Raw genomic sequence first — 26,734 nt, 5'->3', positions numbered from 1 at the left:
TGGTTTACTGGTAAATCCATTTGCATCACTAAACACAGCTTAGGCCTGCATTAATTATCAGCAGTTTTATGTAGTTATCTAGGTCTGCTTTCCATTTCCTCTTTGAAAATCCCAAGATCTGAGCGTGTGAGAAGATTTGGTGCTTGGGAACGTTAAAGAGAAAGGGTGTGTGGGCGAGAATGACAGATAATGGAAACAGACTGGCTGGCAGTTCTGTGTCTGTGCAGCTGTCTGGGCCGCTGTGCTCATGCTGACCCACAGAGAGCTTCAGCTTCTCTCTCTTACTATGCTGCTTATACATGCAATCCCTTGCTCCCAATCAGACCTTCTTTCTTTCTTTCTTCAGCCATTCCCCGTCAATTGTGAGTGAGCCACTTCCAAAGAAAAATGTTCGAGGTGCAGTGTTGAATAGCAGGGATGTAAATCTTTTCTCAGGTATTGGGTTACAGCTGCAGTTAGTTAGACAGATGCCATGGGCCATATATCACACACACACACACAGTATTGCTGACTGTTACACCCTACCGGTCCGTGACTGTAGAGTTTAAACTGCTCTGTACCTTCTCTTTAAGGAAGTAAGGATATTGTTCCCCTTCTAACACCTTTCCTTCCTTTTTATTTTCAAATAATATTGTGTAGGAGAAAAATGATCAAATATATAAAATGGAACTAAGGCAGGGGTGGAAATTTCCTCTTTCCTACTTAATAAATTAACAGATACATGCTTAAATTATTTTGATAAGAGTATTTTCAACACGGAAAAGATTAATTTCATGTATGTGAATTAATTGTTACTGTGGACGTGAACTGTTTATGGTTAATTCACATAGGATATGAGATATATAGCAATCGTTAAGATGAGTGTCTACTGCACACTGCCGACACAGGTAACTGACCTAACAAAATTTGTGCATGTAATTTTGTTGGAAATATTAAATATGAACATATATCTGGGGTTATTGGCAGAAATTGTATACCATGCATCATTGCTCGGAGGGACTTGGAAATAATATTTCACCTCTTTAAGACCATTTACAGCAAGTGATATAGCCATTCTGCCAGTGTAATTACGCGAGTTACGCCAGTATTTTGCCAGTGTAATTAAGTGAATGTCTCGTGTAATGGAAACCAGCCCCTCATTTAAATTAATTTACTGTACTAAATCAATGAAATCAGATGGTGCTGTTGCTTCACTTGTTATGACATCATGAGCAATTCAGTTCTTTATTAATAGCAAAGTTTGAATGGCATCTTAATATAACTGCTGTAGAATGTGTCAGCGTGGAAGCACATCATCTATGCTGGGCGTAATTGTGCCTGGTTGTAGTTTTAGTTGGTGCAACAGGTGTAAATATTTATCGGAAGGCTGGGCGTAGCTAAGCCCAGTGTAGAAATTGCACCCAACTTTTTTTTGCATCCAGCTGGTGCAACCGGCCCCAGAGATGGTAAATAAACTAGGAGGGCTATCTAGGCTTTTCCAGCAGGGTCAGAACGAGATAATGTCAAGTATAAATACGCTTTTTTTTTCTTTGCTTTTTTTCAAAAGCCACCAAGAAGGTGTTTTTATTACACACACGCACATACAACACTTGTTAGTGACATCAGTAGGGCTCTGGGTGAAACGACCTACATAATCCAAAGAGGGAAAAGAGCACGGGAAGTTTTGCTTGATCACTCGCCCTTTTGAGAAGATATCACAGAAAAGACCATTGCAAACAGGACAAAGCAATCAATAAAATCGTTCCAGAGTTACCGCAATCCTCTGCAGGCAAACTGTTTGCGTTCAAGCGGGAGTGAAATTGCTCTGCTTACAGTTAATTTACATTTCTTTTGCCAGTGTAATTAAGTGAATCTAGTAAACAATAGGGGTGGAACGGTACATGTATTCGTATTGAACCGAAACGGTACGGGCGTCACGGTTCGGTGCACGAATTTGCACGGAGAATACACGGTACAAATTTAAAACAAACTCTTAAATAGCTATCAATTTCGCTCTATTCGCTTTTGGTGTGACTGTGAACGCAGCAATGAACAGGCTGCGATCAAGATTGCAATGCTGGAGTGTGTGTGTGTGTGTGTGTGTGTGTGTGTGTGTGTGTGTGTGTGTGTGTGTGTGTGTGTGTGTGTGTGTGTGTGTGTGTGTGTGTGTGTGTGTGTGTGAGTGAGTGAGTGAGTGAGTGAGTGAGTGAGTGAGTGAGTGAGTGAGTGAGTGAGTGAGTGAGTGAGAGAGAGAGAGAGAGAGAGAGAGAGAGAGGGGCGCGGGCGCGAATCACGCAATCGAACAGTGTGTGTGTGTGTGTGTGTGTGCGCACGCGCGTGCGAGAGAGAGGCGCGGGCGCGAATCGCGCGATCGAACAGTGTGTGTGTGAGTATGTGTGTGTGTGTGTGTGTGTGTGAGGCACGGGCGAAGAACAGTGGAAACATAAAAACATACTCTGTCATTTTTTTCATACAGGACATCATTAAAACTGCAAATTGTTTACTTATATTTGTGTACACTCGCAATAAAACACAACATTGTGCTTTTGTCACACTCTAAACTCTTGTCAAACTGTAACCTACAACTGTTAACAAAAGTTTTTAATGGTAGTATTATTTTATACGGAAATCAATTATATATAATTCAGATGAGAATAAAGTTAGGGTTAATTAAAATGAAGGAAAACAAATATATTGATCTGAAATAGCAAATTAATTTTAAATTCATTCAGGTACAATTACCAAACATATCTTAAGGTCTTTTCGTCTTTTTAATAATTTAATTAATAAACTAATTATATAAAACTATGTCAGTGCACTACAAATAAACTGGTTCTATGCCTTTATTAATAAAACTTATTTAAAAAATACAAGGCTTAAGACATTTATAAAAATGCCTTCTGCCTTTTTGTTTTGCTTTTCACTCCATTGTACCGAAATCGTACCGAACCGTGACGTCTGAACCGAGGTATGAACCGAACCGTGACTTCTGTGTACCGTTCCACCCCTAGTAAACAATTATAAAACACATAATAAATAGGACTTAATTCATTACACAGGAGACCTCAATTAACCCTAACTGCTAACTATATTCAATGGTGATCCGTGAACGTGAATGTCTTGGATATTTGATAAAGACAATTACTGCATATATTCACTATGCACAATAAAACACCAAGATGTTACAGGATAAACGGTCTCTGATTTCATGGGGTAATTTGTAAGGTTAAACTTCATGTTGAATTTGGTTAGAATTAAGTGATTTAAATTATCAATGTTGAATAGTTGTGCTGCTATTCAATATTGTATCACAACAAAGATTTTTTAATGAATAAAAGTTCAAAAGAACAGCATTCATTTTAAATAGAAATCATAATAAGCAGGGCTCAACAATAAGGATGGCCCAGGGCTATTGTCAGAGTTTTGGATCAGTTGAAGCAACTATTAGTTGCCCTTTAGGTCCAGTGATTTACTACTGGGAGTTCAGTAGTAGCCTTTTTATCAACCATCTTGCAGAAAAGCACTGTCATTCAGTGTGTCAAAATGAGCACCTTTTCTTTACTTCTTCCCTTTAAACACTGTTCTTCAAATCTTCAATTAGATTTACTCACCAGGACCTGGATGCCCTCCTTCTCCACTGGTGCCTTGTCATAGGTGGCTTCACATACTCTCACCAGTGTGTTCACCTCAAACTTCTTCAGCTCCTAAGGAGGGAGGCAGAGTGAAACGTGTAAGAGAAGATATTTGGGTTTCCCCATTCGTGACAAGCTCATTCACAAAAGGAGGATCCAGACAGCTCCCTTACCTCAGTGAACTTGTTGAGAGTGGAGTTGGTGGGGTTGTGTGTGATGAGGAATCTCATGCAGTCATAGGAAATCTCAACAGCGGCAGGGCGGTTCATGTTGGCAAGACGTCTTTAAAACAATTACAATGAAGTACTTATAACTCCTGTTCCTTTGTTTCTTTAAAAAAAATCTTTGGCTCAGATCTCAGCAGTATGAAAAAATAAATAGACAAAAAAAAAAATTTGGGTGCAATGGTGAGTGGACACTAGACTACTAGAAGTACAAACAAAAGCCAGAAGGAGGGTGATCTAGTCCACGATGCTCAAAGGATGTATAAAAAAAAAAAAAGGTAAAAAAAAAAAAAGGATGAGAAACTTGAAAGGAAATTAAAGAAAAAGGGAGACTATCCTTCAGTCATCCAATTGAGACAATTGAGATTACCCCATTCAGGAGAAGAGTTTATGATTGGCTACAGGGAGAAAAAGCTGTAGGAAGGAAGTGAGGCTGGCGTGCTCGAGGACTACACAGGATCCCAAAAGGGTATAGAAGAGACAGACTGGACCCAGTGTGCTGGCTGTCAGGGAGGCTTCTGGGTAGCGTAGTCCCTCGGGCGCCCAACAATTCACTTGTCCACAAAGGTGAGGTGCTGAGCCTGGCAGAACTCTCCGCAGACGGTCACAAACGCCATATATGTGTGATCCGAATCAACACAGAAACACTGGAGAGAGGGAGAAAGAAGACAGTGAGTGCAGAATGAGATATATTCAGCTGAACAATCATTTAGACATCCTTTAAATTCTTATGAACATCTTAAGAGTAGTACTGCTCAGCTCAGACTGAGGATTCACCCTTGCAGCTGCATAAGTCAGTGACTTGTCTCATTGAGAAAGGCAATTTGAAGCAGACAGGTTATAACAGCAAGTCTAGGACATCAAGACACCAACTTCCTGATTTGGCATGGAGCACAATGTCCTGTTTCATGCAAATAGCAGGTTTGCCTCTAAATGCAGTCACTCTCAAATCAAAAGTAGTGTACATGGGGTAGAGAGCGAGGCTGAGATAAAAAAAAAAAGGACACAAAAAGGACAATACAAGGAGAACTTGTTCCTGAGTTTCTGAAAACTCAAAAGGCAGTCGCAAGGATTAAAGTCAGGCAAAGCTTCAAACAGCCTCAACTGTTTCACAGTCCCACGCTTCTCTCCTCGACTCGCCACCCCCATCCACAATAAAAGGACACCCATCAAAGTAACCAAGTCATCTTGGCTCCCTGATCTGCAACAGATTGAATAACCACATTAAGAAAAAAACAAAAACAAAAAAAACAGCACACACAATGAGAGTCTTCATGATGCGAGACTTGGACATGTTGAGACAGACACGATTTCAAAAAAAGGAACATCAGAAGACTTGGATTGTCAACAAGTTGCAATTCTCTGAAGGAAATAGGCAGTCTCAAACGCTATATCCAACAGATGAGGCTAAATAGATGGCACAAAAGATAAAGTGGCCTCTTTAAGAGGGAAAAAGCAGCAAGACTAGGAAAGTGATTATCTTATCAAAAGAGGAGCAGAGCTAAAAGCTTGCTCAAGACTAGAAAACCACAAGTGCTTTTTTTTCTTCTCCAGGGGCCAGATGGTAAACCAATGGTTCAGACAGGATAATTGAGCTGCACAAGGAAACAACCACACAAAGGCATAGGACAGGTGGAAAGAGATGGCTATCGTGACATTGAGGTGCCGCATTGCCTTGTAGCAAATGAAACAATGACCCTGTTTACACCTGATATTAGCGTACTGTTCTGAATATAAGACGATGTTTTTCTGAAAAAATGGGGTCGTCTTACATCCGGGGACTAAACTGTATGTTAATAATACACCCCAAATATGAGTAAGACGAGCGTTTCCCCCAGGACTGATAAAGGCAGTGGAGTCAAACAAATCTCATTAAAAGCAACCAAATACGGTGTGTCAGAGTGTAATGTTAGAAGATAGCGAGCCCAAAAAGACACAGTCTTAAAAATGCTAAAAGTAGAGATGCACCGATTGATCGGCTGGTGACCGGAATCGGCCGATTTTCACGTGATCGGCCATGATCGGCAACCGGCCGGTCAGTCTGACATCATCCGATTTTATGCCGGTCAAATGCACTCGGGCGCCGCATGATTAACATCGCGCAACATCAGCATCACACGTGCACACGAAACGCGCACATGTAGGAAACCTCATGAATTACGGCCGTTTCACACCGCAAGCGGGAGCAAGCGTTTTATTTTTGTTTGGCATGCATGTTAATCAATGAGTGCATTCACACCGGGAACCGGAGAAGCGCGTGAGCGTCGAGCAGGGGCGTCGCGTGAGCAACAGTGAAGCGCGGGTTTCGGCACCGATCGAGTCCATTTTTGCTGCGCTCAATTTAAGTGAAAGCACTCTTTTGATGGACAAAATAAATATGATATCATCCAAAAAGTGCCCAAAATGCACAGAATTTGCATGTCTTGTGTGTTTTAACAAGAACTGAAGTAGGCTAGGCTATGTCAAAGAAAATGAAGAGACAAAAATATTTATAGAAAATTTACCCATTTAAACTTGTTTTTATTATTTCCCAATCGTTTCCCTGCACATGCCCCACTTGTCCTGTTTAGCTTGGCTGGACATGTGTCAGATGAGAGAAATATAACTTGCCATTGATGTACAAGTGATTGCAATAGGCCTGTGTGTGTGTGTGAGAGAGAGAGAGAAATATCTTTAGTTTATACGAGGCAATATTTATTTTATTATTTGTTATTTATATATAATTTTATTGTCATTACCTGTTTTCATACAGAAGTTTAGTTTGCTAAATATCAAATTGTTTTAGTTGGATATTGGATGTGAAAAGGAAATGGTTCTTACATAACACTGCACTTTAGATGTGTGTGAATTTCCCACACCAGGAGTAATTTATATAGTTCTATTTTATAGCGATTATCTGTAAAAAAAAAAAAGTTCTATGCAAAATGTTCTATTAAATAGAAGATAGAAAATAAATATTTGTGTGTGCTGTAAAGTGGTTTGAAAAAATGAAATCGGAATCGGCTAAAATCGGTATCGGCAGGTCAAACTCAAGGAAAAATCGGAATCGACCTAGAAAATTGTAATCGGTGCATCTCTAGCTAAAAGTTAAAAAAGAAAAAGAAAAAGAAAAGCTTACCGGGGTCCTAAAAGCAGCCATTTCAAAGAAACTGACAGGCAAGTGTATCAGTACGTAGCCGAAAAATAAATGAGGGGCTGCTCATAACCAGAGCCGTCATCCAGCTGAAGGCACTGGAAATTGCCAAAGAGCTGAACTTACCCACCAGCGAGGCCCATCATTTCTTATTTCGGCTACATACTGACGTACTTTCCTGTCAATTTCCTCGAAGCAGCCACTTTGGATTTGTGTTTTCAGAACAAATATTTTGTATTCAGTATGGCTGGGGATTGACAAATGCAAAAACTGTTTTCAACGATTACGATTTATTGGATGGAAGACGCGTGACAAAGCTTTGTTCATTCTTCAACTGAAAACAGCATAGACTGAAATATCGATTATTGGTATATAAGAATCAATGTCGGTTCTTCAAAATGAGAATCGATTAAAATTGAGAAATCCATATTTTTAACCCAGCCCTTGTGCTGGGCGGTACACCGGTTCATACCGAATACCGGTGTTTATTTTGGTTATGATATGAATTTTTAATATGTTGCTTTATGTCAACACTGTTTGAGAGGGTCCCTTTTCACTAGTTGCACTGGTGAGCGCACAGCTGTGTTACTAAGCTTGATGGTGAAGATTAATGGGTTAAACTATAGCTTGATAGCAGTCAAATTATATTACAGTGTTTCCCATACATTGGTTCATTCGTGATCTCCCAAAATGCATGTAAATGCCAAGTGTAAACGATGCCAATAAAAAGCTCTACGAGAAGCTATACGATCAGGGATGCAGCTGTGTGAACTTCCTCCTGCTCTACTTTTACCAGGAACTCATGCAAATCATAGAACCGCATTTGCAAGCCACTCCTGTAATTGCTACTACCAGAACAGATGGGGAAGAAATGAGTACAAGTAACAGTGAGACAGGAAGTGACAGAGAGAAAAGAAATGGCAGAGGGGAAAAGAATTAAGTTTTCAATACTCTTTGTGCCTTTAAATTCACTAAGTAATCACATAGCTGGCAATAATACACTACTCACAATCTTCTCTCACAAGACACATCTAGCGTTTAGAGGTCACACGTTTTAAACTAGGCAGAACTGGAACTGTCCGGTAAGACATTCACTTTCTCTCTAACACCGGAGGCGAGTGAGTGTGAAGCCTCTGCTGTGTCACACGTACACCCTGCTCAGTTCCCCTGCCGCATATACAAACACACACACACACACACACCAGCTGCCCTGTACATGTACGAACCGAGTAGTGGAAAAAGGAAGACTTCTCAGAAATGACAGTTTCATGTTGCCCACTGTTTTGTGAAATACTGCTGCTTGTTATCTAGACGAGAGGTCACTGGGTACAGAGCTCTGTCTATCTCTCTCCATTTACTCTCTTCCATGAGCCCTCTTTCCCTCCATCTGAACCCTCTTTCCCTCGACCCAACGCAGCTGAGAAAGTTTGAAAGGCCATTCGTCTGCTCTTGTCATAATCTAGGAGAGTAGTGTACATAGTGATAATGAGCGCTCTATCTGGGAACACAGCAGCCCAAACAGGTGATAGAGGAGCTACGGACAGTTTTACGTAGCATGACTGAGCATATCCCATACTGTAAGAGCAGGGGCGAGAATCTGTGAATGAATTTTAGGGATTTAGCAGTACTACGAAATGCATTTGCTGGAATTTAGTAGTTGCAGGAAAGTGTGACTCACTCATGTTGTGATATAAACACTAGTGTAATAGAGGTCTAATGATTGTGAATGTGTACATATAACTTAACCTAACTATTTGTGGCTTTCAAATACGGGCTAGGGATAACAAAAACATCTAAAAGCAGCATCTGAGAACATGCTAACCCTGCCAAAATCATCTGAATGCTCCTCAGCCAGCGAAACAGATTACAGGGCTTTTGAATGGCTAATATGCCAACAACAAAGCAATGATCCTTCTCAGATCCCTCTGATTTGAGCAACAAATCCAGCTGGGACACTGAGGCTGTGTTTTCATCCTCCATGATAAATCCAGTCAGAAACCTGCGCTAGATATGGGCCAAAGGGTCTGTGTGCGGATGCATTGCAGAAAGTCAGAACACACAGAACTAGGCCAAGATTAAAGCAACAAACTGACTCACTCATGAGAAATGAATGTCATTTGACGGAAATGTGAACATAGAGTAATACTAGAATGCAACAATAATTGATTTCATTGGTCAATTATTTCTACTTGTTAAACACACCTGACCTCTTTTTTCCCCTAAAGTTCTGTCTGAACTACAGACTCAAAGCTTGACCTGTATCAGAGTCAGTTGCAAGGCCTTCCTCTCTCCTTCACAACTGTTGGGGAATGAGTCTGTGAGATCACAGGCCTTGGGTTGAGGGACGGAGAGAGCGATGCAGAGAAAACCAAAGATAAGAGCTGTGCCAGCTCATGCTGTGCTCAAACCTCTGGCTATAAACACACAAGGTTGTTAAAGTTAAAGCAATTGCATAACCTTCAAGTATATCTCAAATAAGTAAACATTGTGTCACATTTTTTCCAGTAGTAAGAAAGTAGTAAGAAATTACTGTCACTGATCAATTTAATGCAAGTGTTAAAGACCTTTATACAGTTACAAAACATTTCTATTTCAAACAAATGCGGTTCTTTTGTACTTTCTATTCAAAGAATTCTGAAAAAATGTCATCACGATTTCCACAAAAATATTAAGTAGCCCGACTGTTTTCAGCAGAACATCCAGGATTCATATTTAAATAGTCCCTTTGCGGTTTAATATTCTCACTTTGACAACATTTCATTTGAGAGAAACCATCACATCACAGAAGAAGGTCTAGACGGCAACCCGTCAAAATAAGTTTATTTAATTAAGTTTTGTACAGTATAATGTTCATCTTAATGTAATACTACTACTAATAAATATTATTAAAACAAATTTTCTTCCATGTTATAATTTTAACAGTAAACCTCTGTTGTGTAGCACTTGTTTGCCAAAAAACAAGAGAGCTTGTTTAATTTTCATTTTAATAAAAGATAAATTAATGTTTTATGCCTTCATTTGATTACCAGAAAAATAAATAAAATTAAATCCACACACAATTTAAAAAAAAAAAAAATAATTCCTAGGACCCTATTATTGTATACAAATTAATAAATTAAGTTGTTTTTATGAATTCAATTAATTAGATATGTTTTTGATTTAACCATTAAAATGGAACAGACAAAATTAAACGGAAAGCACAGAACTGGGTAAAAATAAAATGGAATTAAAAAAAAACACACTAAGAATGTAATTTGTTAAACTGTTAATAAATTGCTGTTAAATTGAACACGTTTCATGATTTAAATTACACATGCTTTTTGATTAATATAATTTTATTTAACCATCCAGAAAAATTAAAACGGAATCCAGAAGAATTTTAATGGGAAAAACAGAATTAACTCATTAAACTATATAGGCATCTTGTAAAGTGTGCTTATCCTTAAGGTTAACTGCATTAACAGTTTAGCTTTCTTGTTATTTTTCCCTCTTCACATTAAATGTTACAGCCTCTGCTATAACATTATCGGTTCATAAATTGGTATCGAAAAAAGTATCATTCAGGAACTGGTATCGAAGTCATGGTATCGGTATCGAATTTTTTATAACGATACCCAGCCCTAGTGTGTGTGTGTGTGTGTGAGAGAGTGTGTGGACTTTTTACCACAGTACTGGTACACACTTTCCAGACTTATTCTTTGCTTCAGCACAGACAGTGTCTAAAACTGCAAGTATCCCTTCAACACAGCATAATTGGCACACGCATATGCACTCCACCCTGCTGAGAGCAAACATCCACCCATGCATTGACAATTCACAGAAAAACTCCCCCGACAGCACTGACGCATACTATTCTCACCCCAATTACACAGAACAGATGTATGCAAGTACAAGAAAAATGTTCTTCAGGTGACAAGCACTCTTTGGAGATTTGCCATTGATTGCCACTTCAGTATGCTTGCCATTAGAGCAAACAACAGAAAACTGATCACATGAATCCTGCATGAGAACATGCGTGTTTGCGTTTTACACAAGTGTTGATAGTTGCCGCACTTTGACATGACAAGTGAAGCCTTTGCACTTTTGTGGTACTCACTAGAACTTCCGCAGCTTCAAACATGCACAGCTGTTACAGACTCTCTACTCCTTTTCCACTACAAAGTATGTGGAAGATACCAAGCAAGCAGTGAGGGGAGCGAAACGTGAGGATACACCTGTTCAGATCTGTCTGACTTGTTGTAATCACCATGCTGTACTGTCGTGGTGGAAGCCACGTGAGAAAGTGCAGCGGCAACTAAAAACACAAGAGCAAACGCCTGAATTCTCCATCTAGATAAGAAAAGATAAGCCCAAGTCTACCCTAAGCAGGGCAGGAATGATTTGAGGCCATTAAGCAAATTCCACAAGCAGTAAACTTTACATCAGTTCCAGAAAGGTTAATACGCAGCAATGCAGGTTTCCACAGGCCATGCCACAAGCAATCATATAACAGCTCCCAGGATGCTTTAATTTAAATGGTATGGAGAGTATAAGAGAAAAGCAAGTTGGATCAAGTTGGGCCCCCACAAATGCACACCTGAGAAAGGAGGTAAACATTCCTTTACCAATTACTGTAATAAGAAACAACTGTTTCTGCATTAAGCTCCCCGAATAGACACCATAGAGTTTGAGTTTTGTTTGCTGTATTCCAGGGCATTACAGATAAAAAGGTGAGTCCGTTGACACTCATGAAAACAGAAAAAGAGGTTTGGCTGGGCAGGTGTAACTGTATTGTTGGCAATGCCATAAAGAGTTTCACATTGTTTAACAAGTAATAAACGGAATGTTGATCAGATACCGTACAGGGGCTGAGCCAGAGTTTCAAAGTGACCGGCAGAGTTTTCGTTTTACGGACATTTTGATGATATGCCGGTCAAATATCGCCTCTTAATTAGTCAAGTTGAGGAAACCTGGAGGCAGGCTATGTAACTTAAAAAATGACATAATCAGGCCGTATAGAATACTAGGGATGGGCATTTTTCTAAAATATTGCATTCGAATATTCGGGCTCATAAAAATCGAATATTCGAATATTCGTTTATTTAAATGACGTTTAACGAAAAAGACGTTATTTTTTATGTTTAATTTTTTTTTTACGTTTTTGTCACCATTTCTGAACACGCTTACAATTAGGCAATATACACAACAAGCTTACAATATATGTTAAAGTTTTCTTTTAGTTGAAAACATTAAACAGTAGGCCTATGTGTAAACAAAAAATATAAAAAACAAAAGCATTAATAAAAGCATTCTCAAGCAGCGCGAACGGGGAAAAACGCCTAAAGCATATTGCGGCAGATATCGTACAGAACGCACACACACACTCGAGTCAGCATATGATTATCGTGTTTATATTGTTTCACGTTTATATAGAGAAAAACGATATCCACATGCAGGGGGATGCACCAGCAATTTATGCTCGAGGGAGAAAAGGCGCTTCGCTGACAGACGCTTCAGAGACACAAAGTTCTAAGTTTCTAACAGCACTTTGCGTTTTCTGTTCTTAAACCGGTCTCCCTCAACGAAACCTAAAGGAAGTATATGTCTCAAAATCATTTTGCTATAAGATAAGTTATCATTTCGGATCACGCGGGGTCCAGCTGCGCTTACCTGCAGTCGTGAATGCAGTGATGGACAGCTATCTTTCCTCATTCGACTGTTTGGATTTCATGTGATTTCTCATTGTGGTGATGATATTATAACTCAGATTAATTAATTAATTTGATCAAAAGTAATTCCATTTAGTAAGATCATTTTCAACATTATGTGATCAAATACACACAACTTGTTAACACACTCCACAGCGCCACCCAGTGCATTTAATTATAACTGCGAGTTAGTGCTTGGGATTTATCATGGATTCACTGCATTTACGGCCAGCAAAGCAATGTAGTAAAATTCGAATAGTATTTTATTTTTGGAATAATAATTACAGATCGAAAATTCGAATATTCGTGCACATCCCTATAGAATACAACATGTTAATTAGCCTAACTTTCAAACAGACAGAAAAAAACATGAACGTCCGATTGGCGTCAATCAACGAACGCCAATTGTTTTTACTATGGTTTCACATTCATAGTCAAACCAATCCCCCTTCCCCACATAACATATCTGAATAGTAGCCTATTGTTTTTACTCAAGCGAACTTAATTATACACTCACTCAAGTGCTATGGTAATTATGGTAAATACCAAAAGCCGATGTGGAAAATGCACATGAACACCCCCTCACGTGGTATTTTCCACTGGGCAGCTCGTAGAATATTTTGATGCACGAGTTGCCAAGATGAGATAACCTTTGACCTTTTCAAAATGGCGGAGAGCAACGCGAGAGTCGTGAAAGGTAAAAATATGTACTATTCATGATCTAGAAAATAAACAGCTAGGGGTGTGACGGTTATTATAACCGTGAGACCCACGGTTATAGTTGAACACCGTCAGAACTCTATAACCGCCTAAACCGTGCTATTAAAATATTTTTTACAAACTTTTTTTATCATAGAGAATTTTTAAATACTAATATCAGCTTACGAGGGAAACGGAGGCTGCTACTGCTGGAGATGATTCGGGAGAGGTCTGTGGTTCTTTACCGATCAGAGCGTGCTCTGACACGGAGTAAAGGCTCGTTTATACTCGACACCAAGGTGCGCGGGGCAAAAATGACGTGTTCGGTGCGCAAGACCGGCAAGACCCCATTTCGCTTGGCTGTGTGCACGGCTTTTTTTGTAACAGCGCGCGCCGCGTCCGAGGATGACCGACTTCAAGCCGAATCTGCCCGAGCATGCACGTCTCACCGCACCGGCACGCAGTTTGCGCGTCTAAATTGCAAAGTTCATTGCAAAGTTTTTTTTAAGGTTTTGTTACTGTGTGTGATTTATTTAAAACAAAGCACGTTCATTGCAACGTTTGTTTGTTAAGGATTTGTTAACTGTGAGATTAATTTAATGGAAAGCACATTCACTTCTAGTTGTCTTGCTGTTCATGTTAAATAAACAGAGCGAGTAGCTAATCAGTGTCTGCTTGTTTATTCAAACTAAGTTGTCCTATAACAGACGAACAGTTATTCAACCCCTCTTTTTACCACATTACGACAACAAAAGCACTTGAACGCAACACACTGGTAAATACCAGTTCACAAGTGGAAAATATCATATTTTTCATAGCACGTGAACGCACCATCAGTATGTCTCATTTATCTGGTAACATTTAAATTGGCCACCGTGAAATGACTCCTTGTCAAATGACCTGGAACAAACAAATGACTAGGCCTATAACATTGTCTCGCGTCATTTTAGGCTACTTTTTACTCGGTTTTGCATTGCTGAATTGTGCAGCTGCCGACTTAAAATCAAAACTTCCCAGTGTCTCTCTACAACTTGCAATGCGCATAAGCCGCGTAAGGGCCTGTTCACATATCGCGTCTTTTGCGCGCTCAAGTTCGTTATTTCAAATGTAGGCACTTCCATAATGGAAGCGACGCGCTCGTTCAATATAATAATCTTATCAGTTAACTAGGGGTGGTGAAAAAAATCGATTATTGATTACTCGCGAGTATGTTATGGACGAGTATGAATCGATTATTACATTTTCAAAAATCGATTTTTTATTATAAAAAAAAAAATTTGCATTATTTTATTTTGTAAAAAATGTTATACCGGAAGTTGAACGTCACGAACGCGCCCAGTTCCAGTAGCAAGCGTGTGTAACGGCAGCCAGAGCGAGTGAGAGCAGGTGTGCCGGAGACACACTGGCTGCGTGGCGTGAGCGTCTCAGCTGCGTGGTGTGTCCGTTTTTATTTCGGCTCCCATGCTAACAGGTTAGAGCTTGCACACTGCCTGCATGAGCCGCGCGGAAAACGCGTGCATGCTAGAAATAGAACCGACGCCTATTTTTCACGCGACACGCAAGCGTGTTGGAAGCGTTTCCAGGCAAAATAGAATAGGAAACGATGTTTATATGTCATTTTGTACATGAATAAATATTAATAAATTACATTTTGATGTTTGAAAGTCTAGGTTTTGATATAAATTCAGATATCAATGTAATTTAAACAAATAATAATAATAATAATCGATTTTCAAATATTGCCATTATTTTTGCCTATATACAAATTTATGTCATTTTTATTTTTTAAACAATCGAGTCCTGGTGTTCACTACAGAGGTCATAGCATAACATATGAATAAAATATCTCTTTTTTTCATTTGTTTCTTATGCTCTTAACAATGTGATTACATGAAGAAGAAAAAAAACTTTTGAAAAAAAACGTTCTGGGCCTCAGGAGGATATAAAGATAATAGGCTACAATAACAACATAGTGTGTCTTCTGAGTGACGGTCCACCATCAGGCTAAATATAGGCTCTTTAAAGCTACACAAAATTTGTAAATGTTATTGAAATAAACAGACAGCCCACTTCCCTATTTTTCGGATTTTGGAAGATGTGTGATAACAGTTGAAATTGTTGTCGTAAAGGCAAGAGGCAAGAGTTGAAATTGTTGTAGTAAGGATTAACACACCGCTAACCCAAATGTAGACTGTCCCTCTATGTCACCTAGCAGCAGCGGCGCCGCGTCAGACACGTTTCTGGTGTACAAAGACACAGAAAACGCGACGCAGCTGACACGCAACAGAAACGCCACGCTCACGCCACACAGCCAGTGTGTCTCCGGCCTAACGAGCGTTGCTTGCTACAACGCCTTGTCTTTCTAGAAGAAAATTGTCCAATTTCTACAGTATGTTGGTTCTGATCTACTTCCTAAAGGAAATAAGCCTTTCATTTATTTGTTATTGTTTAGTTCAACTTGATGAGTCACAACACAATGTGATGTATTCATTTCTGTGTTCTACAGAACATAAGCTACATACAAATAATTCTGAAGTTATAACTACACGACACAGAAAGTGCTTTGAGTTGTTGTTACTCAATAAAAGAGTTAAGTAATTCAGCAGCTGACTTTTTTTAATACTGCAAACACTTTGTAGTGTATTTTCGTTTACTGTTGTGAAATGGAAAATCAATAATCGCTAATCGAAAACCGTTAATAATCGAAAATCGACTGTAATCGAATCGGGACTTCAATAATCGTAATCAAATCGAATCGGGAAATCAGACAGATTAACCACCCCTACAGTTAACGGTTAATAATCGATTAAGGAACGGCGGTTGTCGGTCGGGAAAATTAACCGAAATGAGCATCCCTACTGGATACATTTCGTTGAAATCACATATGAGGACTTCGTGGGCTGTGGAGAAATGCAATCCTCTATAGCAGTGGTTTTCAAACTTTTTCAAGAGGGACCCTTTTTTTTTTTTTTTTTTTTTTTAACGCGACCCATAGGCTTGTGCGCAGAATTTTTTTTCTTTAACCTTTCTTTAAGCACTTTTTTTAACCACTTTACTTTTGATGATGCACGTGCACTTGCTGATCCTTGACGCGATTGCAACGCAAAGTCGATTCTAAAATAATTAGATCAAGCTATAGGCCTACATACAGGACTTTTAACCAATAAATAGCTTCTCGTTTGCTGAATGCTTAAAAAATACAAATACACAAAACATATTCCACAACAAACTCTTTAAATGTAATATTAATTATATACAGAACAGAACAAGAATAAAAAAATAATAACTAAACAAGCCAAAACGAAATAATTTAAAGGGAAAGTAAAAGGGGCATTATGCTCACGTAGCCTAACTCTCTCATTAGAATCAAAATATTTTAACATTCGCGATGTATTTGATGGTAAACTATTCTTTATTATAGGCGTTGTAGCAACTTCACTCACGTTGCAATATCGACAGGAAAAAAAATGATCCTTTTCACATGCGCAAAAATGTGCTTGGAAACATCACGGTTGAGCGGTGCTTACGCTGAATGGTACGAATTGACTATTTAAACAGAGCAGTGTGATTTTTATATTAGGTTGACTATTTTGTTGTCATATTTTTATTTCGGCTATAATGAACAGGCTGCGATGTCAAGCCTGGAATGGTGTATTTGTGTGTGTGTGTGTGTGTGTGTGTGTGTGTGTGTGTGTGTGTGTGTGTGTGAGGCGCGGCACTGGAAACAAAAAATATGCTCCGTCGTTCATACAGGACATCATTCAAACTGCGAAGTGTTTATTTATACTTGTGTACACTCGACACAACATTGTTAAAACACAACATTGTGGTTTTGTCAAACTGTAAACTCTTGTCAAACTTAACTGTCACCCAACCAAAATCACACACAATTTAAAAGCAAACTTATTTATAATTCAAATGAGAATAGGGCTGTCAACGAATATTCTAAATTCGAATAGTTTTAAAAAACTGAATTTCGAATGTGAAAATTAATATTTGAATGTGGAAAAACACGCCCGCGGTATCAGAGGCGCGGCTGTCTGCTTTGCGAGTGGGTGCTGCCTGAGGGATCAGGGACAGGTCACAAGAGTCGCACTGGGCTGGCACAGCTGAAAGTTTTTTATTTATTATTCTTATTTATTGCATGAATAAGGTAGGTTAGATACAGCAGTTCCATGCATCGCAGGCTTCACTGGTTTGATTATTTACCGTTTCATGTCAAGGAAAAGTTCCATGTTTACCACAGCACAGCTCGCTCGGGGCGTTCAATGTCAGTTCTTTAAAACTTCAATTAATGTTAATAATATTTGTTTCAATCACTGAATGAAGCCTGCTATATTTGGGACAAGAGTCGCGACCTTAAATTGCTTGCACAAAACTCTTGATTAGCACTCAACATTTGTTTATCGTTGTTGTTGTTCATTTAAACCGTTATGCGCAGAGAGCGTGAGGTGAGGGAGAGAGAGAGAGAGAGAGAAAGAGTGCCTAGCGAGAGTGAGGTCTGCGGTCTAGGCCATTAGTTGATTTAGGCTACTTGTTTTTGTGTAGGTAATACGTTGTCAAATATGTTTAAACTTAAATAAACTACCTAAACAAGTAGTTATGTCTCTTTGTATTAATTTGACCTGTTATTGACGTAATGCGCGTCATTGACAAAATGCACAACCAGATGTTCGAATAGTTCGAATATAGCATATGTGTTTTTTTAGATGGATTTTTTAGAACGTAATTTTTGAGTAGCCTAATTTTGACAGCCCTAGGAAGGAACGACGAGTGTTAGTGTGTTGTTGCCGATGGAGCGAACGTGTGTGTGTTGCGGGTGGAGCGAACGAGTGCGTGTTTTGTGTAGCTATATTAATGAGAAGGGCCTGCTTATTCTGTATAATCTGGTCCCAAGCCGGTTCGCAGGACGAGAGGGCAACACGCATGTCAGAAGCATTCAGTTTGTTTCGTTGTTTCAAAGCTATTAATTTAATTAGAAAACGGAATTATTATTTTTTTTTTTTTTAAATCACTGGCGACCCATTTTTTAATTCTCGCGACCCACCCGAGGGTCGCGACCCAGGGTTTGAAAACCACTGCTCTATAGCCACGGAGCGCTGTCATGACAGCGAGGGCATCACGTCGCAGGCTTACGGCATCGATAAGAGGAGCAGTGTCCGCAGACTCAATGCTTGTAAAATGGCAAATAATCCTTCAAATAATCCTTCTGATCGGTCGGTGTATTTTTGCTTTATACATTTTTTGGCTTATTCTCAAATTCAGATTGTGTTAGGGGGGCGGGATTATTAGGCCATTTTAATCGGACAATTTGACCGGAGAGATTTAATTTTGTCGAACATTTCATTTTTTTCCCGGCCAATGTCCGGTAATTACCGGACAACGGAAACCCTGGGCTGAGCGATACATTAAATATTCACAATGATTTTTCCGGGGATATTAAAAAAAGCAACATTTGTCATTTATATCTCGTAATATTACATAATGGAAAAAAAGGAAAAAATTCAATCCATCGTTTGTTGATTGGATGAAAGCAGATCTGAATGAGAGTTTTGAAGTCAATTGTAACTAGGGGCGGGGTTTGGGAAGACTGAACGATTGGAGAAGTCTGGGATATGTCATCAGAGAGAAATCTGTTGTTTCAACAGAAGTTATGATAATTTCATTTAAAATTATGCTGTCATTTTTTTTTTATTAAATGTATGCATGGATAAATTTACAATAAGATAATTAACATACATTAAGAAAAATTCTCATTTCATCCTGCTGACATTAAGGTGAGATTTAAACTAACAGAGCTCTAAATACAGCCAAAGACATGGGTTGAAATATTATTCTTTTCCTTTAAACAATGAACGGCTCCTCAGGTAAATATCTTACCGAGAACTGACAAAAACCCCACTAGGATTTCAAACCTAATGTCACCAGAAGGTGATGAAGTCCTATTACACTGGAAAACCGGACACAAAGGATGAACTTCGCTCCTTCTGCCTGCTAGAATGGAGGCACCCCAGAGTGTGAATTCTGAGTATTAATAAACATTAAAGAGGCCACCAGTGCCATTCTCAGAAAAGGAGAGGAAATATGGGTCCTGCTTTGAGACAGGATAACAATGTAAGAATGAATGCTCCATCTCTCCAGGTGTTGTTTTAAGTTGCTAAGAGGAAAAAGTTAAGAGTAGCTATTTTCGCATAAACATGCCTGAATTACACCATGCAGACAGTAACAAAAGACAAAGGGCATCAAATAACCAATGGACCATAGGGTCATCAAGTTAAAGTAGCTATTAAGCGGTTTAAATAGGACTACCAGTTTAGAATGCGGCACACTTTATCTCAGACCAAAAATAAAAATCTGTGTAAAGCATACTTAGTGGCCTATAAATACACCTGAAGTACACACTGAATGCCACACACATTCTTGAGGCCCGTCTGTCTGCATTCCTCACTAGTCTCTCAGCAGTGCTAGAGAAGAACTCCCTGAATCATAGATTCATTTACACACCATGGATAAATTTTTTTTGTATCTATGGCAGTCATGACATTCAGCCAGCCCATAGCAACAAAAAGTAAAATCCCTTTACATAGAAATGTATTTTATCATGCCCAGTCTTGACTACTGAGCGAAGCCTGATAAACTATATTCAAAGTCTGCCGACTAGGGATGCACCGATATCAAAGTTTTGGCCGATAGACAATTTTTTATATTTGAAAGCCGATAACCGGTATATTGGCCGATAATACTAAATCTTAATATTAAAAGCCACATCCCAAGCACACAATTATAATGTTCTTATTATAATTTTATGTAGCCTATATGACAGACTTAACTGTTGCACTTAGTGATTCAAAAAATCATATTTCAAGCAATTCAAAATCATCGTGGCGAACAGTGCGCGTCTGAAGGAAAAATCCATTATTTATCGGATTTAATATATCGGCCAAATATTCTTATCGGGCCGATAACGATAACATTGAAAAGGAAATATATATCGGCCGATATTGATAGGGTGGCAGATATATCGTGCATCCCTACTAGGGTTGGGCCGATAGACAATCCCATCATTTTTGTAGTCAGCTCCCTGCACAGATCCAAGGAAGAGGTCAACCATTTTTATGCTGAAAGCAGTTGGTATGAAAATGTGCATCAAAAAGACAATAGCATAGAAAGGGAGATATCTGTGCTGCCAAACCCAGGGGCTCAGCACAGCAGTCTCACTCAACAGACAAGGCAATAAGGTACAGCCAGAGCGAAGCCATCATCATTCTTGTGCTGTGCTTTGCCATAATCACAACATTCCTCAAAAAAGGATGCCATTTTAAAAGAGAATGAATTCAATAAGGTACGCTAGTATCTCGCACCAGTTCAACATTTAAAGGCAATCATTCCTCATAGTAACACAGCTTATTTTATTAAGTTAGGACCTCTGACAAACCATTAGCACGACCGCTGCACAGTAAGCGCACACAAGTTGAGTCTGTTTGAATAACAGCTTACAGTTTGTTCTACTGAATTTGTTGTGCTTTGCTTTTAACTTTTTACTGGTAACAAGACATTGGCATTATCAGGAGCCATAAATATTCCCCCATTGCATTATTACACATTATATATAGTAGTTTAATGTAGTTCTGGACAGCTGTCCATCACTGCATTCACGACTGCAGGAAAGCGCAGCTGTACCCCGAGTGAGCCGAGATGATGCCTTATCAGACAGCAAAATGATTTTGAGACATATACTTTAAGTTTCGTTGAGGGAGAAAGAATTAAGAACAGAAAACACAAAGTGCTGTTAGAAACTTTGCTTGGCACACCGTTATCTTTGTGTCTCTGCAACGCCCGTCAGGGCAGCTCGTTTTTCTCACTCAAGCATGTGGGTATTGCTTCTCAACATGAACGTGAAACAATATAAACACGATAACCATGTGCGGAGTCGGACTAGTGAATACGATAATTGGCGCAGTCTGCTTTACTAGCGTTTTTTTCCATTCGTGCTGCATGAGCTTAAATGCTTTTGTTCTTTATATATTTTGGTTTACACATTGTTTAATGTTTTCAACCATAGACTGTAAAAAAAGATGGACGACACCCCTTCACTCTCTTCCATTGGTGAAAAGTGAAGCTGCCAAAGTCCTAATATGGCGCTTTTATAGCATCAAATAACTAAGACCAAACTAAATTTAAAAAACAAACACTTAAACTTACATCAGCGTGATAAAAACGACCTAAAATGACAAAACATCTTTGGGAAAAAATAATTTGAAGTGTAATTTGATTGTTTAGTTTGCGTCACTGCAGCTGCCGCTAGAAGCTCCGGTTCCCATAGTAGATTTACAAACTTTAGACCTTTACGAAATGTTTGTTTAAAGCTACCCATGAACAAAATATATAAAGAATGCGTTTAAAAATGTCTTGTGTAATTTAACTGATGAAACTGATGTGATAAAAAAAAAAAAGTGTCAACATCAGCCAACCACCACATTATTGTGTTGAAGAAGCGCTGAGGGAAGACAAGTTCAGTGGAAACTCCGCTAAGAGGGTGGCTCTTGTAAAAGCTGCCACAAACCTGCCCACTTCCTGTCAAGTTGAAGCTTACAGCACCGTGACTGTAAACCTAATAGAATGACTCAAACAATAGACAGACAGTTCATGTTATTCAACACAAAAATCTTGAGGATTGACTGCCGTTTCAAAGGCCACATCACGCAGCTTGCATCGAAGCCATGCAGAGGGAGCAGATGTCTTGCAGGTCAGGATGAGACTGTGGCGAGCACCACACTCGTTCATCAAGGGTTAGCCGCGCTCCTGCTGGGCTTGCAATGCTGGCTCAAAGGGTACAACAGTCCTTCAATATTTAAGCAGACAAGCTGAAAAGACAGTGGGAGGAATGGGAGTCATGCTGTTGCCAGTTGTGTAGATGTTTTAAGAAAGCCTGCTGTGAGGCACAACTCGATCCATGTTTGTTAACAAGCTGTGAACTACTGCTACCAGTGACATTTAACATGCTGCCCAGTAAGAGTGGCTACTGACAGCCCAAAATGCCAAACAAGCTATAAATATGGTCCGAACAGGCCTAAAAAAAGACATGCTTGTACTTTAGAGTTTTGAAAGGTTATCAGGCCTTCATATGATAGTCTTAATGTTAGTTAACAATGAGAAAGGTTTCAGCAGACTTGTCAAAACTAGCACAAAGCAGCACCATGCTGATTATGTCTATCTTCTTTGAGCAGCATAAATTCTACAGCAACAAGTCATGATGATGCATTCAATTATGTATAATATGGGACAGAGATGTGTGGACATACAAAGCACAGTGATGCCAGAAATCATCACAGAGAGGATCCACTGTCCTGACTGAACACAGATATGAGTGCATAAAAGCACTTATTTAGCACCTCATAAGAAAATAGAATAAGGATGAAATTCACACAGTTCCATTGAATTGAGGAATGAACAAACATCTCTCCATTAAGGCAAATGTTTTACTCACTTTCCAACTTGTTTTAGAAAAAAAAAAAGTAAAGGCAAATCTTTTGATGGCCTCAAGTCTACGCATGAAACGTTACTGAAACTGAATCAACACCTGCAAATGTAACAGATACAGCAGAAACTTATTATTACTTAAAGTTAGGGATGGGACGATTACCGGTTTCACTATAAACCACGATAAAATGTGCTGACGGTTAGTAATATCGTTCAAAATTTAATTATCATTAAAACCGTGTTTGATTATCGCGATTTTAATAACTCGATAAATCCTGTCCAGCCAGCAACAGTCTGACGCAGGCACAGCTGGCAATGATGTTTTGTTTTTTATTTGAGAAGGAATGGCGGAAGGCATGTGACCGTGCTCGGGAGATTTGTCAGCCTTTTAAGAGGACCAAATCTGAGGTGTGGTCATATTTTGGCTTTTTACAAAAGTCTTGAGGGAAACTTAACCGAGGATGGTCACCCTGTCTGCAGAACATGCACATAAAAAGTCGCTGCAATAGAAACGCTTCAAATCTGCCGAGTCGTCTTGTGTGACCATCACCCACTGTTACAGCGAACGCAAGGAAAGTTAACTTAGACCTCAATTCCAAAACTACGTCTGGGAAATAATTGGGCACAAAATATAGTTGAGATAAAATCTCTCTTTTGTATCTCTTTCAAATATACGTGAAGCTTCCGCGAAGAAAAGTTCGCAGCAAGTGGCTTTGAGCCAAAGACGAACGTGAAAGTCCAAACAAGAGTATTAAGAGTGACATTTAATGTATAGTAATGTATATTCATTATAGCCTACTCATTACCCCGATTTTTTTAACACATAATTAAGGGGACATATTGAATTGAGATTAATATTTTAAATCTCACCCGTTTATAAATCCATTTTGTACAGACTACAAAACAATCGTCCAGACAAGATGATCACAACAATATTATCAAACTCTGCATTGAAAATGAAATAATTTGTTTGTTTACAATCAAAAACGGAAACGCAAGACGGCAAGTTGTATTTGAATGAAACAAGCGCTTCCATTGTGATACATGGATGTGTTGCGTTGCTATTGACAACGGTCATTATAAAGAAGGAAATGCCACAGAATAGAATTTTGCTTTAAAAAGTGCATAGAGCTGCTTGTTTTATTTGTTGTTTGCTGATTTTTCAAATATAAAACTTGTTGAAATGTTTTCAGTGTAAGCATCAATCTTTATTTGAACACTTTAATCTCGTTTTAACAAAACCGTGATAATATTGATAATCATGATAATTTTGGTCACTATAATCGTGATGTTAAATTTTCATACCGTCCCATTCCTACTTAAAGTGTTGTGTACTCCCTCCAGATTCATGAAACTTAGGCCTAAACCAGTGTAAAGTTAAACACTGACTGGCTGTTAATGTGATAACATGTAGCCTAGTTACAGAAATAGATCTGCAAGTTTTTATATGTAATATTTCAATAAAAAATATTAAAAGTATAGATAGATATTTTCTGTTTACTGAAGTTTTTGTCCTCACATTTAATTAAAGCGGTCCCAATGTAGTAAACAAAAATTCTGTCAAACTATCAATGAAATGCCCATATAGGTATAAGGTTGATTAAATTGTGAAATAAATGTCACAGTGTTATTCAGAGGCCTATAAGTTACCTGTCCAATAAATATGTAGATAAGGCAAGGTCAAAGCGATAAAAAGCAACCTTGTCAGTTGCAGGATTTCAAACAACTAATGTACTGTCTCAACTAAGCTTCACCATGTAACAGCAAAAAAAAAAAAAAAAAAAAAAAACTTGTCATGTTATTGAAATTTCTCAGCTTATATTAGACAGATACATCAACCTCTAAAACATGTCCTGACTTGTTCCCACTTGGGAATTTTACAACTTCCGATGTCCAGTCTCAAAGACAATGCATAAACCACTTACCAAGACCTGTACAGTTTCCTTGTATCGATTACACACATGAGCAGGTTGAGAACAGGTGGAGCATGAAGCCAGGTGACTCATCAAATACTACACATGGCACCTAAATACAACAATCTTGGATCATATCAAATACCGGTTTAATTCAGTTTCCCCATACGTCATCATACCTGTTCTGTTCTACAAGCTTGGCATTTAAAAACTTTCGGATTAGCAGCTAACAGTTAGTTTACTGCGCAGTTCAGGTCTCATGCTGGATCATCAGCTTACAGTTTAACCAGGTGCTGGATACAGGAATGATCAAAGACACGGCTTTAAAGATTTACCATATGTCAGACTCACAGTTAAAATAAAGCAAACATGAATATGAAGAAACCAACTCACACACACGTGAATTGGCAAGGTTTGTAGTAACTTACAGTAAAAAAAAATCTAAAATTAAGGACTCTAATCTTCCACGCTTTGCATAACAATTGAGCCACTGAAATCAGGAACATTCTGGGGTTTGACGATAAAGTGTTATCTGACTGAACTGACAGTTAATAACATTAACGTTAGCTCCCAGGCTAACAATTCAATCGCACCCTCTCGGACCCTCTCAGCCGGTCAAATAGTGAAAAATTAGTAAGTAATCCTTAAATATTATGTTCAGACCCGGAATTAACCAGATATCTAAACATAGAGTTAAAAGTGTAGCGGCAAATAAACTGTCCGAGTAACTTCTTGACATGGTCTCTGGCTGATGATGAGACCGCTAGCAAGCGGCTAGCCAGCGCAGTACAGGACAGCTAGACAGCCTGAGGAGAACTCCAGACCCTTCATAAATCAACATATATAGGAATGAGCGACAAACCGTCCTTGACCCGGTTAAAACCGTCCAACCGTAAAAACAAATAAAAGACGATTATGGAGTTTCCGTTCAAACGTACGCGGGCAAATGGCTGCCACACTCGCGAGCTCCTTCACCGGCTGAACGCGAGCTTTCACAGCTACACTAGAAACAGGCAAAAAAACGTCTCGGGTAGTCCTTTTTAACATCTTTCTGCCATATTAGAAGACAGAAAGCTAGTGGTAATAGGCGATACTTACAAAGAACGGGCCAAACATTGAAATCCCTTGGCAATCCCCAGAGAAAGTGCACGTAGAGCCGTAACCGCTTTGAGGGTGAAGTCGTGTTTGTCGTCCTCAGTGAAACTGAATTGAGATGAACTGAAGGGGAGGAGTCAGTGACTGCGTCATCTTTGCGCAAGAGCCAGCCTGTTGACGTTTTAAGAGGACTTGAGGATTTGATTTACCCATCGAAACATTGCTTTGTAAAATGTAAAGGTGATATTGAATTTATTTGCACTGTTTGTGACAGTTTCCCTGGTTGATTTGTTTGGGTACTGCCCATTCGTAAGACCGTTTTGGCTAAATGTTTGTGATTATAGGCTATTAGAGAATATTGATGGTCAATATGTGTCTTATTGGAAATAATTATTATTTGGACGCTTGGAGAACTGTACAGACAAGCCAAGCGCAGTCAGGTTAATATAATACATTTTATTCTTTTAATGGAAAATTTTAATGTTCACAAATGTAAGTTTCCTGTATTAAAAAAAAAACTGTTTTGTCTTTCAATAAATTGCATTTTAATTCTTGTATTTGTTTTTTTTGTTTGTTTTGTTTGTTGTTATTTGTCTTGTCTTGCGTGGTTTTTGGACATGAGTCTGGCAAATAAACTAAACTAATAAAGAACTGGAGACGTATATTGACGATTTTCTATTAAGAAAAAAAGTTGAAAAGTTTTAAACGCATTAAGCCTCTCCTAATATGTGCAATTATTTGAGGACCATATTCCAATTTCCAATACTTTGTGGAAAATTATATATTGTCTATTTAATCCAACAATATGTATTTGCAAACACTTTATTCCAATACTTTGTGGAACATTAAACATGGTTTAATTAAGCCAAGATAATATATTTGAGAACACTTT

At 38.7% G+C, this 26,734-nt stretch overlaps 1 protein-coding gene across 1 annotated transcript in view; it reads right to left on the bottom strand.

Moving 5' to 3' along the window:
* The window catches only part of ptp4a2b (protein tyrosine phosphatase 4A2b), a 31,179-nt gene extending 5,204 nt beyond the window's left edge, over positions 1-25,975 (bottom strand). The window contains exons 1-4 of the mRNA XM_056257600.1: positions 25,846-25,975; positions 4,206-4,482; positions 3,785-3,893; positions 3,591-3,683 (exon numbers count right to left, since the gene is read on the bottom strand). Coding sequence (XP_056113575.1) covers positions 3,591-3,683; positions 3,785-3,893; positions 4,206-4,210 — 207 coding nt within the window. The 5' untranslated portion in view covers positions 4,211-4,482; positions 25,846-25,975. The remainder of the gene's footprint in view (positions 1-3,590; positions 3,684-3,784; positions 3,894-4,205; positions 4,483-25,845) is intronic.
* Positions 25,976-26,734: the final 759 nt, after the last annotated feature.

Source organism: Rhinichthys klamathensis, unplaced genomic scaffold (assembly GCF_029890125.1).
Source record: "Rhinichthys klamathensis goyatoka isolate OS25496 unplaced genomic scaffold, OSU_Roscu_1.1 h1tg000140l_1, whole genome shotgun sequence".
NCBI lineage: Eukaryota > Metazoa > Chordata > Actinopteri > Cypriniformes > Leuciscidae > Rhinichthys > Rhinichthys klamathensis.
This window is presented reverse-complemented; position numbering and strand designations above follow the sequence as displayed.